This window comes from Lepidochelys kempii, chromosome 1 (assembly GCF_965140265.1).
Source record: "Lepidochelys kempii isolate rLepKem1 chromosome 1, rLepKem1.hap2, whole genome shotgun sequence".
NCBI classification, from domain to species: Eukaryota; Metazoa; Chordata; order Testudines; family Cheloniidae; genus Lepidochelys; species Lepidochelys kempii.
In genome coordinates, this window is record NC_133256.1 from 304143013 (window position 1) to 304157708 (window position 14696).

Here is a 14696-nt window from a genome sequence, read left to right on the forward strand (position 1 = left end):
AGGACGCTCCTGCTGCCCCAGAAGCCTGTCCCGGCACCGAACACGTGCCGGGGCCCGGGCAGATAGCGCGGGAACCCAGCCCCGCCCGCCCCGCCTCGCCTCGCGTTCCCCTCCTTCTCCCCCGGGCTCGGCGGGGCTCGCTCGCGGGGCGGGGCGTGCGCGGGAGCGAGAGGGCAGCCCCCGGCGGGCGCGGCGCGGCGCTCTCCGGGGCGGGGCTCCACCCAAGCCCAGGCGGCGCGGAGCCCAGCCGGAGGCAGCCACCGGCGGGGCCCCGGAGGCAGCGCATCAGCGGAGCCGCCATGGGGCTGGAGAAGGAGACGGGAGACACGAAGATCTTCATGGCCGAGGACAGCTTCGGGCGCTCCGGCGGCCCCGCGCCAGCCGGCCCGGAGAAGCGGGCGGAGAACGGCCCGTGCAGAGACCCGCGCGGGCTGAACACCCACCTGAAGGTGAGGGGGGGTTGGGGCCCCATTGGCGGCCTCCTGCGCTCCGCTCTCTGCTCGCCTCCTGGCCGCTGGCTCCTTGCAAAGCAGGGGGCTGCGTTCCCCCTGAGCCGCCGCTCTGCAGCCCCCGTGGCCGGCCTCGGGCATCTCCCTCCCTCCCTACCCCAAGAGCCCGGGCCGTTCTGGGCGCCTGACCATATGTTTTAACACACGCGCTGTTGTTTGAAACTGGGCAATACAAAAATCGCGGGGTCTCTCTGCCCGATCCCCCGGCCTGCCCGGACACCTGTGCCAGTCAGGCTGAACTGAATTGTCACCGTCCGAGCTTCCCTGGTGTTCTGCAGGGGCCTCTAGCCAAAAGTCACTCTGCGCTGTAAAGCCTGGGGACAGGGGTATTTAACAAATCCGAGTGCAACGCATCAGCAGCCAAAGCTCCAGTGTAGTTCCCTCTTCATCCCCAGCGTTGTATCATTGCCATTGCCCTTGGAGACAGAAGCTGATTTGGCGGTGGGGGTGTTTTCTTTGTCATTCTAGCTGGGGTTTGAGGATGTCATAGCAGAGCCTGCATCATCTCACTCCTTTGACAAAGTTTGGATCTGCAGCCACGCTCTCTTTGAGCTCAGCAAATACGTGCTGTACAAGCTCCTGACTCTATTCCTTGCCATCCCACTGGCTCTGGTTGCAGGAATTGTCTTTGCAGTACTTAGCTGTCTGCATATCTGGTGAGTAAATTTATTGCCTTCCACTTCAGTTGTCTTCCTCCTGAAACATGAATATCCATATACAGTAAAGAAGTGCCACTATAAATTCAGTCTCTGTGCACAAGGGAGAGTGAACAATTCTTATGATGTTGCCATAGATCCTAACTAGCGATAGGCCCTTCTACAGCTAGTAAATTCAGGCCGATTTGAGTATTTGCTGTGTTTTTAAAGGGACGACAATGAGCTTTCTGTGCCTGGGTTCCTCATCTGTAAAATTTCTTCTACCCTGGATCTGTCTTGTTTATTTAGTTTGTAAGCTCCTTGGGACAGGGACTTTTTCTTACTTTGGATTTGTGCAGTGCTTAGCACAATTGGGCCCCAATCTTGGGTAGGGCCTCTAGATGCTACTGTGATATAAATAATAATGATGATGATTTAGTTTATTGGACTATGCAGATTGCTTAATCGTGTGTATTTAATATAAGGGCTTGGCAGAGGTATAGTGCCAGCTGGCTAGGAGGGCCATGTTTCCTTCCCTCCCTCCCATTGCAACTTTTTCTCATCAGTTTGACACCCAGTCCCCTACCTACTCAGTCTTCCTCAATTGAGCCAGCTACTCCTCCTTTCCCATGCCATCTTTGCTATTGCCACTAAAGCTGCTGCCTCTGCCTTTGAACGTGAGGCATGGTCATAACAATGTGCAATGCAATGTACCCTGGGCACCTCCAGGACAGGGACCCCCTGCTGAGCGCAGACTGATCCTGGCCACATGCCAAGTTCCACAGGAGGACACAGTAGCTCTAGAAGCTCACAAGGAAGCTGATGTACTTTGTTACATTTTTGGCAATGGTTTGGAGAATCTTCAGAACAGAGAGGCAGCTAGATTGTGGAGATGAATGGGGGCTGGAGATGAAAGGGCTACATAAGGGGAAGCTGGGAATCCATCTGGCTGCCAAGGTAGGTAAAAGGGGTAGGATGACCACGTGCCCAGGACCATGCCCACAAACCAAGATTTTCTTTAAGTACTAGTTTTAGACAAGATTTTCATTGTCAGAACTTGCTTTCAGGAATGGATAGCTGGAGTTTTAACAGTCAGACCTTTCGAGCTCTTTAAACATCTAAAGATGTTGCAGTCTAATTTAATAAGCCCCAATTCATTAAGACTGTTCTAGGCTTCTGTGCCACAGAAGCACCTCTTGTATAGATTTCCATGCAACAGAATGCAGACATGAATTAGGTCTCTGAAAATCAGTTACAGTGCCAAATCCAACTCATGTGAGTAATCCCCATTGACTTTAACAGGAGCTGCAGTGGCTCAGCACTTCTGAGATAGAGGTGTCCAACCATAAGCACCCAATTTTGAGGATTTTGGCCTCAGTCTGTCTCTGGGCCTAATTATTTCCCCGACTAAAAAAGTACAGAGGAGAACTTTCATTCTGATCTCCTGTGATGCCCTGAGTGAGGTGTAAAAGAGTTAGCTACCTCTGGCTCCATCCCTACCCTAGTCAGGATCCAATTCTAGTAGGTGACAAAGACCAGCGAAATCCAATTTTCCCACACTAACTTCAATGCAAAGTTAGTGAAGCTTGAGTCTTTGTTAACTTCTGTGCAGCACTGTCTGCCCATTCCACATTCCCTGGGACCATGGATTTGAACAGAGCTGTGCTTCTAGGATCTGGTAATGGGACAAGAGACCCCAGAGCTGGCATGGAGTGGAGGCATAGGGTTTCCAAACAGATAGTACTGGCTTCTTTTGGAATCCCACTGGGCTTAGGACCATACCTGCTGCTTGTTTTGTGGGTGGGAGGAGGGGAATTCCAGGAAAACTCCACTAACAGATTGTGAGTTCTCCCTCCCATGTAACTGGCAGCAGGAGGGGCTATCAGAGCCTCTGTGCCTCAGTTTCTTTATCTATGAAACTGAGCCTGTTATACTGAGAGGTCTTTTCTGAGGCTAAATTCCATGCTGTTTGCAAAACACTTTGAAGTCCTCAGATAGAAAGTACTATAAACATGCAAAGTACTGTTGTTGTAACTATATTGGCATGCTAAAAATCCACATAGGCCTGGCCTGACCTGGCATTCCTCACTCACCTAGAACTCCCCAGGATTTCAGCAGCAGTTGTGCACCCCAGATCTGAGAGCAGATTTTAGTTCTCAGTAGCTGGGATAACTTTAAAGAAAGACGCAGCATATTATACATTATGTAATGGGAGTGGGAAGGAGAAAGAAAATTAAATGAGAAAAATACCAACATTGTGATTTGATTTACACTTACTTTTTAATAGGAAAATAAATGAAACCCATTCTGGACGCACCCCCCCCCCCCCCCATCCTGGCTGCCTTAAGCCAGTCTCCATAGTTACGCTATCTGGTAAGAATGAGACAATCTGAAACTGGGCCAATGCCAGCCAACAGTTTAGTGACCTGTATAGGAGCTCCTTGGAGCAAGGTTACTTCTCTGCATTCCTTTGCCTGTAGTGATTTATTTCTCTCATGCTACAGACTGTGAATTGTGGAAAAACTTGTCACACCAACTGTTAGAAGCTCCCTGTGAATATCCTGAATAAACTTTAAAAAATATCCTTAAACTGGCGCTGGAATTTTTTATTGAAGTGGTTTGCTTTATGGTTAGGTTGTGCTGTTTCAATACCAGCGTTCCAAGTGATAAACTCAGAATTCTGACCCTTGCTGTAGATCAGGGATGAAATATTGTTCCGAGTTACATGTGTGCAACCACTTTGAAGTGTAACTCATGTGTAACTCATGGCAGAATTTGGCCCTATGCTTTTTTTCTAAAAATGTCCCGGTGTTTGTTCATTAAGGTCTTAACCCTGAGAAAAGCTGAGGACTTGCAACTCCTTTGAGGAACCTCCATGCTAGTGTAGCATGCACGGATTTCCTCTCCCAGGTTGCAAAGCAAAGTTCCCCTCTGCCCGTGTAGAGATTTCCAAGACCCAGCAAGCTTCATGCCTTGACCTCATTTGGAGCTGCAGGTGCTTGGCATTATTCTGTTTCACAGCCTCATGGCCTGAATTTCCATCCATCACTTGCTATGGTGTACAGTCAATGATCAAGATGCAAAGAAGTGGACATCTGTCACCTTTAACATTTCTCTTTTATGGCTTATAGCTGTGGTACTCAACCTTGATAACCACAAAATCATAAGCGCTGAAAAGCCACATCCTCACTGAATGAATGGAATCAGAGAGCCACTGAACAACTGTCCTGACATTGTGTTGTCTCAATGTGAGAGTTGTCTGTCCTCCCTCACGCCGTCTACCCACTTCTTGGCTGCAGGGAACGAAAAGGAAGAGATGTTGTTTCTCTTTTTGCCTTCCCCACCCCACCAACCTGTTTGTAGGGAGTGGATCGTTGAGGTTCTAGTCTGTTGGTTCACATATTACGTTCCCCATTGGGCAGCAGGGAGTATTCTTGTGACTCCCTGCTAAGTCTCATCAACACCTCTGTTATGAGTCTTCACTATCACCTTGATTATATTCTAAGCCGATGGGTTTGATTTACTGCAGGGAACTATGGCTGTGTGTTCCCACGAGGCATGTCTACACTGCATCTCGGAGCAAACTCTTACTTGCGGGGCTCATGCTAGCATTGTAAAAATAACTGGGTAGATGTTGCAGCTTTGGCTGGAGGGGGCTTGGGAGCCCAAGCTCCTCCCCAAGCCATAACATTTGATGCACCATCTGCACAGCAATTTTGAGAGCACAAGTGCAAGTCTGTGGACCCAGACTGGGAGACTTCCTCTCAGATGCAATGTGGACATATCCACTGCTCTGAGTGGAGTTTGAGGGGCTCAAACTACCTGCAGCCTACTCCACTGTAGAGCCTGGAGCAATCCTGTGTGCCCCAGAAAATAGGAGCGGTCAGCCAAGAAGAGGATTCTTCCAGAATACCTGTGGGGGGCAGTTGTAAGAAATCTCCCCAAAGGACAGATTCTGTTACTATTACTGCTGCCCTTACCAGTGGTTCTTCCCAACGATTGCAGCTTTTCCACTACCTGTCCATTAGGGGTGATTTCCTCCTCCCCCTACCCCACTCCTGATGCCGCTTCCCCCATAGGGTTTGGGGTGGAGGTTTAAATTGCACTAGATTATTCAGCAAATAATGTCATCAGATAATAATGTAGAGAAAATCATTAGCTACTCACGGAAAATTAGTGAACAGAAGAGGAGGCACAGTTTATCTATCAAATGACATGCAGCACACTATATGCTATAGTCATAATAAATTGTATACACAGTTGAACTGTACATAACCATAGCCCCACTTTTGAGTGTAGCATACCCTCTTATACTACATGCATATTATTCCAGTAGCATTCACAGTTCTATATGGTATCTACGTTACATGCTGTTTCAGCAGAGACAAAGAAAGGGAAGGTTTTAGAAGAACTATTCTTGTTCAAATCCAGCTGGGTTAGCTGAGAGTGCAACATAGACATATTAGCATACTGTTTGCATTGTTGGACTTGATTTGATAATGGCTGAGAACCCAAGCAGACAAACATTTAGTATTGCTCTATGGCACAGCCTTTTAGAAAACCACTTTAAAATCACAGGTCAACGTTACATAAATCATTTCTATGTTTGTTTTTTATCTACACTGAACACCCTTTTAAATGACTTCTCGCTTACTGAAATGCCTGGATAAATGAAGCTAGGTCACATCCCTTTTGCAGAGTGTACGTCATATGTTGCTTCACAACATAGCCAAATTCTATTTTTCTGAAGGTTTTAAATGTCTCTGAAACCTTTTTGGTTAAATAAGATTCCGTTGTCGTTAATAAACGTAACCAAGGATTGACTGGCAAATCCATTGTTCTATAGTAGTAGTAATCCTCAAATCTTCTCCTTTCTAGGATTGTGATGCCTTTTGTAAAGACCTGCCTCATGGTCTTGCCTTCAGTGGAGACTGTATGGAAGAGTGTGACGGATGTTCTTATTGCACCGTTATTTCAGAGCCTAGGTCGATGCTTTGCTACAGTCAATATACGCCTGGACCAAGAGTAAACATCAGAGATACAATTCTGCTGTAGTCTTAGATGGTGGTATACCTCTTTGCTAATGTAACTTAGATGCACTTATCATTCATTCCAAAACTGTTAGGATTAAAATAGCTGGTTTAAAGTGGGGACACATTATTTAAAAAAAAATCATTTACTTTCAGGGGATAAATTTAAGATAAACTAGACTATTTTCATATCTAACTATTTTAAACAATGTGGGGTATTTTGGCAACACTTTATTTTAATGGTACACTGATTACCAGAATGAAGAAAAATTCTTGTGGAGGTATATGTGACCACCACAATAGTATCATAGAAAATTGCTATGGCTGGTGGTGTTACTCTGAATACTAGTGAAATTAGCAGTGATGTGACACACTGGGTCAAACTCACTTCTAGAGTTTCAGAGATGGGTCTGGCCCACTATTCAGCATTATCCTTGGAAGGTTGTATGCTCAATTCTCATTGTCAGCAGGAGTTGTGCATGCAACAGTATGGGGAGGGGAATTCTTTTCTACTGATGTGTATGGGTAATATTCACTCAGCTCCCATTACTGCTTTGTAAATCTTCCATATATCAGTGGAGAAAAGTTCCCCAAAGTTTACCCTTTAAAATAAGATGTTAGCTAATGGTTTGAGACAATCAGCTAATCTATATATTTTATTTAATGAGATTTTAACTTTGCTGTATATTTTGTATTTATGTAAATGTTTATCAGTTTTCCTTGAAGCATTATTTCTACAGCATTTGTATACTTGCGGAATTATTATGCTGAAGAAGTTTGACACTGCAGAAGATTAAATGAGATTGGTGAGATTTTACTGACTAGATTACACAGATCTTTGGAAATGCTGCTGTGCAATTCAAGTATACCAAGTATATATTTTTTTCATAATTGAATGTAAGAGCAGTGCACACAAATGTTTTCATACAAGATTATGCAAAAAAGTTTGAAATACATGTTTGAGAATTGTTCATTTCTTTAATTAAAAACAGGCTGTAATGAATGCAGCCTTGCCTATCTCTGTGTATTATCAGCAACATTGTGATATTTAAAATAATATACACTATTCTGGCACTTTGATTAAGTGGAAAGCATTCTCTCTTATTTCAAGCAAGTACACATATTTAATATACTTGTCCAGTTCTCTCCACACATTTAATTGACTCTGGTAAATGCTTTATTTATTACTTTTAAAGTCTAACTATAAAGGATAGTTTTCCCTCCTGCACTTAATACAGCTTTATAAACCAGAATGGCGTGTATACAAAGGTACATGAAAATTATATTGATCTTTTGATGCGGTACATGCTACTGATTTATATAAATACAGATGAACAAGTTACAACTGTAAAATGTTTATAATGTGGTGCAATATTCTGAAGCAATGTTATGCATTATTCAATTTTTGGTAGCCCAGTTTACTAAATCATCTTTTCTTGTCTTGGGTAGATAGATGACAAATATGTAAATCATTTTAAAAAACTTTTTTTTTAAAATGAATGTAGGATACTTATGCAACTTTACAGTAACATATGGTAGGAAAAAGATGGTGTAAATGGACACAGCTCCACTGATCTTGGTGATGTTTCACCCATTTACAATCGTAGCGAATTTGTCTCCCTATGTAAGTTTTAGAACCACTCATAAGTTCAAACTTAGTAAGTAAGACAGAAAACTTTCATCTAAAATCATGTTAATATTCTCTAAAATAGATTCCCATTGAGGTACTTTGGCTACATGCCAAATGATTTTTGGGGAAAAAAATTAGGACACAAATTTCATAGCATATGAAACAGAGCTTTATTTTCTAATGAGCTGCAAAACATTCTCATTCGCCACCCAGTAGTAAATGAACTAGTACACATTATGTAGTCTTTGTACTTCAAAAACACACTTTTTTTTCCGTAGGTAGCAATTGGAGATGGGCTCAAACCAAAGTTCTAGAACTGCACACTTTCACATTCAAATCTGGATCTTAATACACATAGCTGGTCCCTATTGCGCTAGTCAGAAATTCCCACCCTCTCCCAATTAACAATTTCAATGAAAATATGTTTTTCAAAAATTTTCAGATTTTTGTCAAACAGAAAGTTTTGGCTTTTTGACCATCAAAAACCAAAATATTTCACCTTTTGTTTTTTCAGTGACTACCTTCACATTTTTGACATGCATGTTTTCCCCCCCAAAAAAGTTCATTTTGTAGAAAAAGCTATTTTGCATCAAAAAGGTTTTGACAGAAAATTGGTAACCGGCTGTCGCCCTTATCTCTGAAATGTGCTGAACCAGTACCCCATCAATGAATAGCACTAAGCTTTGAGGAGGTTCAGCTCTGGATCCAAACTTTATGATTGAGGCCTAGTGACAACTGATTTTCTCTTGGTCACATGCTAATGGATATGTGCATTCTTAAAAATAGCTTGCTGAAGTCAGCAGGGCTCTAAACTACCAAAGAGAATCTAGAAGACTGATCTGGGTTGTTCTTACTTAGTTTTTGGCCAGTCTGTACTTTATTCATCACTAATTGATTTTTTCACCATTACTGTAACTATAACACAAGACAAAAGCAAGTTTGTAATGAAGAACATCTCATTTAGGAAAGTATATATAGTTATAAGCTGTCTTGTTTCTTTTATATTTTAGGACCAATAACTTCCTCTGGAGCAGGTATACCTCTGCTTATAAAAGCGTTGCTTCCATCCTTAAGAAACCTGTTAATATTTTACATGACCAAAAAAAAAAAAAATCCGAAGAGAAGTATTATGAAAAAGGAGGAAAGAATCATAGAAATGTAGGACCTAAGTTCCCTCTAAGGCGCACACCTGTGCGGCCACGCAGGAGGCTACCAAGGGCCATGCACCTAATTCCCGCAGCCCCAGGGCTGCAGCGCAGCAAGGGGAGACACCTCTCCCTCCAAGCTCCGGGGCTGTGGTGGAGAGAGACGCCTCCCCCAGCCCAGGGGCTGTGGGGGGAGAGGTGCCTTTCCCCCAGCCCTGGAACCACAGTGGCGGGGAGAGGCGCCTCATCCCCCAGCCCCAGCCCTGGAGCTGCTGTGGTGGGGAAAGGTGCCTCTCTCGCAGCCCAGGTGCTGCTGCGGCATGGAGAGACGTTCTCCCCCAGCCTAGGTGCTGCTGCACGGAAAGAGAGCTTGGGGGAGTCCTCTCTCTCCCTGCCGCAGCCCCAGGGCAGCCTGCACCCCCAGCCAGAGCTCTCATCCCCCCACACACCACAATCCTCTGCCCCAGCCCTGAGCCCCCTCCTGCACCCTGAAACCCTCATCCCTGGCCCTACCCCAGAGCCTGCACCCGCAACCAGACCCCTCACCTCCTGCACCCCAACACTCTGCCCTAGCCCTGAACCCCCTCCCACACTCCAAACCCCTCATCCCCACCCCTGCCACGCATCACCTCCATATTGGTGCACATAGCGAAATTCATTCCACACATGGATGGGAAAAATTAGAGGGAACATTGTGTAGAACTGGAAGGGACCTCAATAGGCCATGTAGCTCAGTCCCCAACAGTGAGGCAGGACTAAGTATTATCTAGACCATCCCTGACAGGTGTTTGTCTAACCTGTTCTTAAAAACCTCCAATGACAGAGATTCCACAGCCTCCCTAATTAATTTGTTCAAGTGCTTAACTACCCTTACAGTTAGGAAGTTTTTCCTAATGTCTAACATAAATCTCCCATGCTGCAATTTAAGCCCATTACTTCTTGTCCTGTCCTCAGTGGTTAATGAGAACAATTTGTCACCTTCTTTATAGCAACCTTTTACATACCTGAAAACTGTTATCATGTCTCCTCACAGTCTTTTCTTCTCGAGACTAAACAAACACGCTTTTTTCAATCTTTCTTCATAGGTCATGTTTTCTAGAGCTTTAATCATTTTTGTTGCTCTCCTCTAGACTTTCTCCAATTTGTCCACGTCTTTCCGAAAGTGTGGCTCCCAGAACTGGACACGATACTTCAGCTGAGGGCTTATTGGTGCCGAGTAGAATGGAAGAATTATTTCTCTTACCTTGCTTACAACATTCCAACTAGTACATCCCAAAATGATCTTTGCTTTGTTTGCAACAATATTACACTGTTGACTCATATTTAATCTGTGATCCATTATAAGCCCCAAATCCTTTTCTGCAATACTCCTCCTAGGCAGTCATTTCCCATGTTGTATTTGTGCAATTGATTATCTCTTCCTAAGTGTCGTGCTGTGCAATTATCATTGAATTTCATCCTACTTATTTCATACATTTTTTCCAGTTTGTCAAGATCAAGTTCTAATCCTGTCCTGAATAAAATCAGGCCCAGGACTGATCATTGTGGGACCTCACTTGATATGCCCTTCCAAATTTGATTGCAAACTATTGGTAACTGCTCTCTGAGTATGCTTTTCCAACCAGTTGTGCACGCACCTTATAGTAGGTTCACCCAGGCTATATTTCTCTAGTTTGTTTATGATAAGGTCATATGAGACCGTATCAAAAACTTTACTAAAGTTAAGATATATCTCCTCTACTGCTTCCCCCCATTCACAAGGCTTCTTATCCTGTCAAAGAAGGATTTTAGGTCAGTTTGACATGATTTGTTCTTGATAAATCTGTGTTAACTTTTACTTACCACCTTATTTTCTTCTAGATGCTTATACATTTATTTTTTGATTATTTGCTCAATTATCTTTCCAGATATGCAAGTTAAACTGACAATCTATAATTCCCTACATTGTCCTTGTTTTCCTTTGTGTAGATAGGTACTATATTTTCCCTTTTTGCAGTCCTCTGGGATCTCTCCCATCCTCCACATGTTCTCAGTGATGATTGCAAATGACTCGAAATCTCTTCAGCCATTTCCTTACGTATTCTAGGATGTATATCAGGCCCTGCAGACTTAAAGGCATCCAACTTGTCTAAGTTGTTCGTTTCCTATTTTAGCCTCAGAGCCTACCCCATTTACATTGATGTTTGTTATGTTAGACGTCCAATTACTGCTAACTTTTTTAGCAAAAACTGAAACAATGAATGCCACTTTGGCCATTGCTGCATTTTCTGTTACTGTCTTTCCTTCCTCATTGAGTAACGGGCCTACCCTGCCCTTGGTCTTCCTCTTGCTTCTCACTTATTTGTAAAATGTTTTCTTGTTACCATTTATGTCCCTAGCTAGTTTAATCTCTTTTTTTTCTTTGCCTTGGCCTTTCTAATTTTGCCTCAACAGTGGGGTTTTTTTTTTATATTCTTCCTTTGTAATTTGACCGAGTTTCCACTTTTTTGTAGGACTCTTTTTTGGGCTTCAGATCATTGAAGATTTGCTTAAGCCAAGGTGGTCTCTTACCATACTTCCTGTCTTTCCTATGCATTGGAATAGTTTGCTCTTCTTCCCTCACTAGTGTCTCTTTAAAAAAAAACCTGCCAACTCTCCTGAATTCGTTTTTCCCTTAGACTTGCTTCCCATGGATCTTACCTCCCATCTCCCTGAGTTCGCTTATGTCTGCTTTCTTTAAATCCACTCTCTTTATTCTGCTGTTTCCCCCCCATCATTCCTTAGAATCATGAACTTTTATCATTTCATGATCATTTTCACCCCAGCTGCCTTCCACCTTCAAATTCTCAACCAGTTTCTCCCTGTTTGTCAGAATTAAATCTAAAAGAGCCTCTCCCCTAGTTGATTTCTCCACCTTCTGCAATAAAAAGTTGTCTCCAGTGCATTCCAAGAACTTGCTGGATAATCTGTGCCCGGATCTATTATTTTTCCAATAGACAGCTGGGTAGTTGAAGTCCCCCATCACCACCAAATCCTGTGCTTTGGATGATTTTGTTCATTGTTTAAAAAAAGCCTCCTTCACCTCTTCTTCCTGGTTAGGCGGTCTATAGTAGACTCCTAACATGTTATCACCCTTTTTACCCCTTTTGCCCTTACCCAGAGACTTTCAACAGTTCTGGCTCCCTTTTCTATCTCCACCTCAGTGCAAGTGTACATATCGTGGATATACAAGGCAACACCTCTTCTCTTGTTTCCCTGCCTGTCCTTCCTGAACAAGCTGTATCCTTCTATACCAATATTCCAGTCATGTGAATTATCCCACCCAGTCTCTGTGATGCCAATTATGTAGTAATTGTGATTATTCACTACTATTTCTAGTTCTTCCTGTTTATTCCCCATACTTCTTGTATTAGTATTCAGACATCTAAGATCATCCCCCTCTATATTCCCACATGTCTTTCCTTTGTCCCTGCTGTGATTGCCCATGTTCTCCTCAGATTACGACCCTTTGCCCAGATCTCCATGTTTTGGACTTACCTGTGGGCTTCTGTCTCTCCTGCCCCCATCGAACCTGGTTTAAATCCCCACCTCACTAGGTTAGCCAGTCTGCATCCAGAAATACTTTTCCCCTTCCTTGATAGGTGGACCCCGTCTCTGCTCAGCAGTCTTCAGAACAGCATCCCATGGCTGAGGAAGTCAAAGCCTTCCTGGTGACACCATTCATGTAGCCAACCATGTAAACTGGTGAAAAGATAGAGACCACTCAATACCTGGTTACTGAGGTGAATCTACCCCAGGCCAGTTATTCTTCCATTATGCCTTGCACATATTAGGCCAAAATCTGCTCTCAGATACACAAGTATAAATTCAGAGAGATGTCATTGACTTCAGTGGAGTTGTTACAAATTTATAGCTATATACCTAAGAGGAAGGGTTGTCCAGTGATTAGAGAACTAGCCTGGACCTAAGAAGACCTGGATTTAAGCCTTCACAGGCTTCCTGTTTTCAGCATGTCATACCAGATCCTCAGCTGTCAATTGTTCTAGCTCTATTTGACAGATACGAAGCCAGGCAGCAAAAGTAAAAGGCTATGGATGCACATCTCAGAGAATCATAGAAGTGTCAGAAGGGACCGCAAGAAGTCATCTAGTCCAGTCCCCTGCACTCAAGGCAGGTTTCCTCCGCTAGCACAAGTATAAACAGCAGGGTAGCTGTGCTAACATGGCTAGTGGCTGCTGAGGTGCAGCTTAACGGTATCCGTGGGGTTCCGGTGGGTTTGTACTCACGCAGGCCTGTGCTGCTGTGGCTCTATGACTCTTTATACTTGTCTCGCTCCTTGAGAGCTAGCACAAGTATGTGTATGCGAGCAGGGGTGTTGTGCCCCCAGCTCATAGTGTAGACGTAGCTTAAAGGGATGGATCCTCTGCCCCGTTGACTTCAGCTGATCTGTGGCCATTTATATCCGCTGAGGGCTTCCACTTAGGTTTTCTGTGCCTCGCTTCCCATCTGTAGAATGGAGATAATAGTACTTCCCTTGCTCACAAGTGTGTTGTGAGGATAAAGACATTAAAGATTATTGAAATTACAAACAAGTACTTTAGATTTATATTTATGAACTGTCAGTTTAGCTCTGCTAGGGAAATCATTTCAAAACCATGTTTTACATGCAGAAGCTATTCTTATTTAAAAAGCATAACTAACCTTAGATTTGTCTCATTCTATATTTGTCCTTTAATATATAAAGGGCTTTAACCAACCCCCTCATATGAGTTGTTTAACACAGTCCTTTGCATCTGATTTATTGTAAAACAAATATTTTACTGTTGCATGTAGAAAGAGGTTGTTACATTTCTATCTTCCCTCCCACCCAATGTGTTCTTTAATAAAACTGAGTTTGAAAGAAATCCTAACAGGAATGTTGATTTATGACTAAATGAAAACCCCTTTCCCACCCACCTAATGAATATACTTAGGCACACACGGTTTTTTTCAGAGATAGCTGAACAGTTCAGGACACTGCTGCAGTTCTGGCACATTGGACCACACACTTTATATCTGGTAGAAGCCAAAAAATAACACCATTGTTTGTACTGGGTGTGATCTTCCCCCACTTGCAGGGATAAACTGTTGCTGTAAAGTCACATGAATGCTCTTTTTTAAAATTACATGTTGAAAAAGAACAGTCTTTAAGAAAAACAAGTAGAACAAGGTCAAACACTGGACACTTCCACCACTATTGTACATGAACAGAGTGAGCATAAGAAAGTTGGAGCTAACTGCAAGAAGCTACAGTAAATGCACTCAACCTGTAATTATAAAAGAGATGGCAAGTGAGGTGCTGTAGATGCACATTATGTTCTAGACAGCTAAATCACCACAGCAAATGCCTATGTATTGATTTCAAACCCAGCAATTGGCAGGCCACCTACTCTTCAGCTGAATGAAATGAATATGGTTATGCCACAAATGTTTTAATACAAGAATAGCTTCCCCTGGAGATGCTTGTAGTTAAATAAGTCTTAAGTGACTACTGCAAGGATTTAATTGATTATTACTCTGACCTTGAACAACACAGACTAATCACTTGGCTAGAGATACGTATAAAATACAGATTCCCTTTATGCAACATATCCTCCTCCCATTGAAGTCAATGGGACTTTTGCCACTATCTTCAGTGGAAATGGGAACTTCCCTGTCTGTATTCATTACTTTGGACCTGATGCAAGACAACATGGTATTTCTAGCTATTAAAAAAAAAAGAGAGAACT

General features: G+C 43.2%; 1 protein-coding gene across 1 annotated transcript; it reads left to right on the plus strand.

Moving 5' to 3' along the window:
• The first annotated feature begins 181 nt into the window (after window positions 1-181).
• On the plus strand, window positions 182-13838 carry CAV2 (caveolin 2). The gene is made up of 3 exons (XM_073328142.1): window positions 182-449; window positions 978-1165; window positions 6023-13838. Exons 1-3 carry the CDS (start codon window positions 300-302, stop codon window positions 6171-6173), a joined length of 489 nt encoding a protein of 162 aa, XP_073184243.1. The 5' UTR covers window positions 182-299; the 3' UTR covers window positions 6174-13838.
• Window positions 13839-14696: the final 858 nt, after the last annotated feature.

Excerpts from the sequence above, each read along its gene's own strand:
- CAV2 (XM_073328142.1), top strand. The coding sequence starts at position 300 with ATGGGGCTGGAGAAGGAGACGGGAGACACGAAGATCTTCATGGCCGAG. Across the intron at positions 450-977 it reads GGCTGAACACCCACCTGAAG|CTGGGGTTTGAGGATGTCAT; the intron begins GTGAGGGGGGGT and ends TTGTCATTCTAG. Across the intron at positions 1,166-6,022 it reads CTTAGCTGTCTGCATATCTG|GATTGTGATGCCTTTTGTAA; the intron begins GTGAGTAAATTT and ends TCTCCTTTCTAG.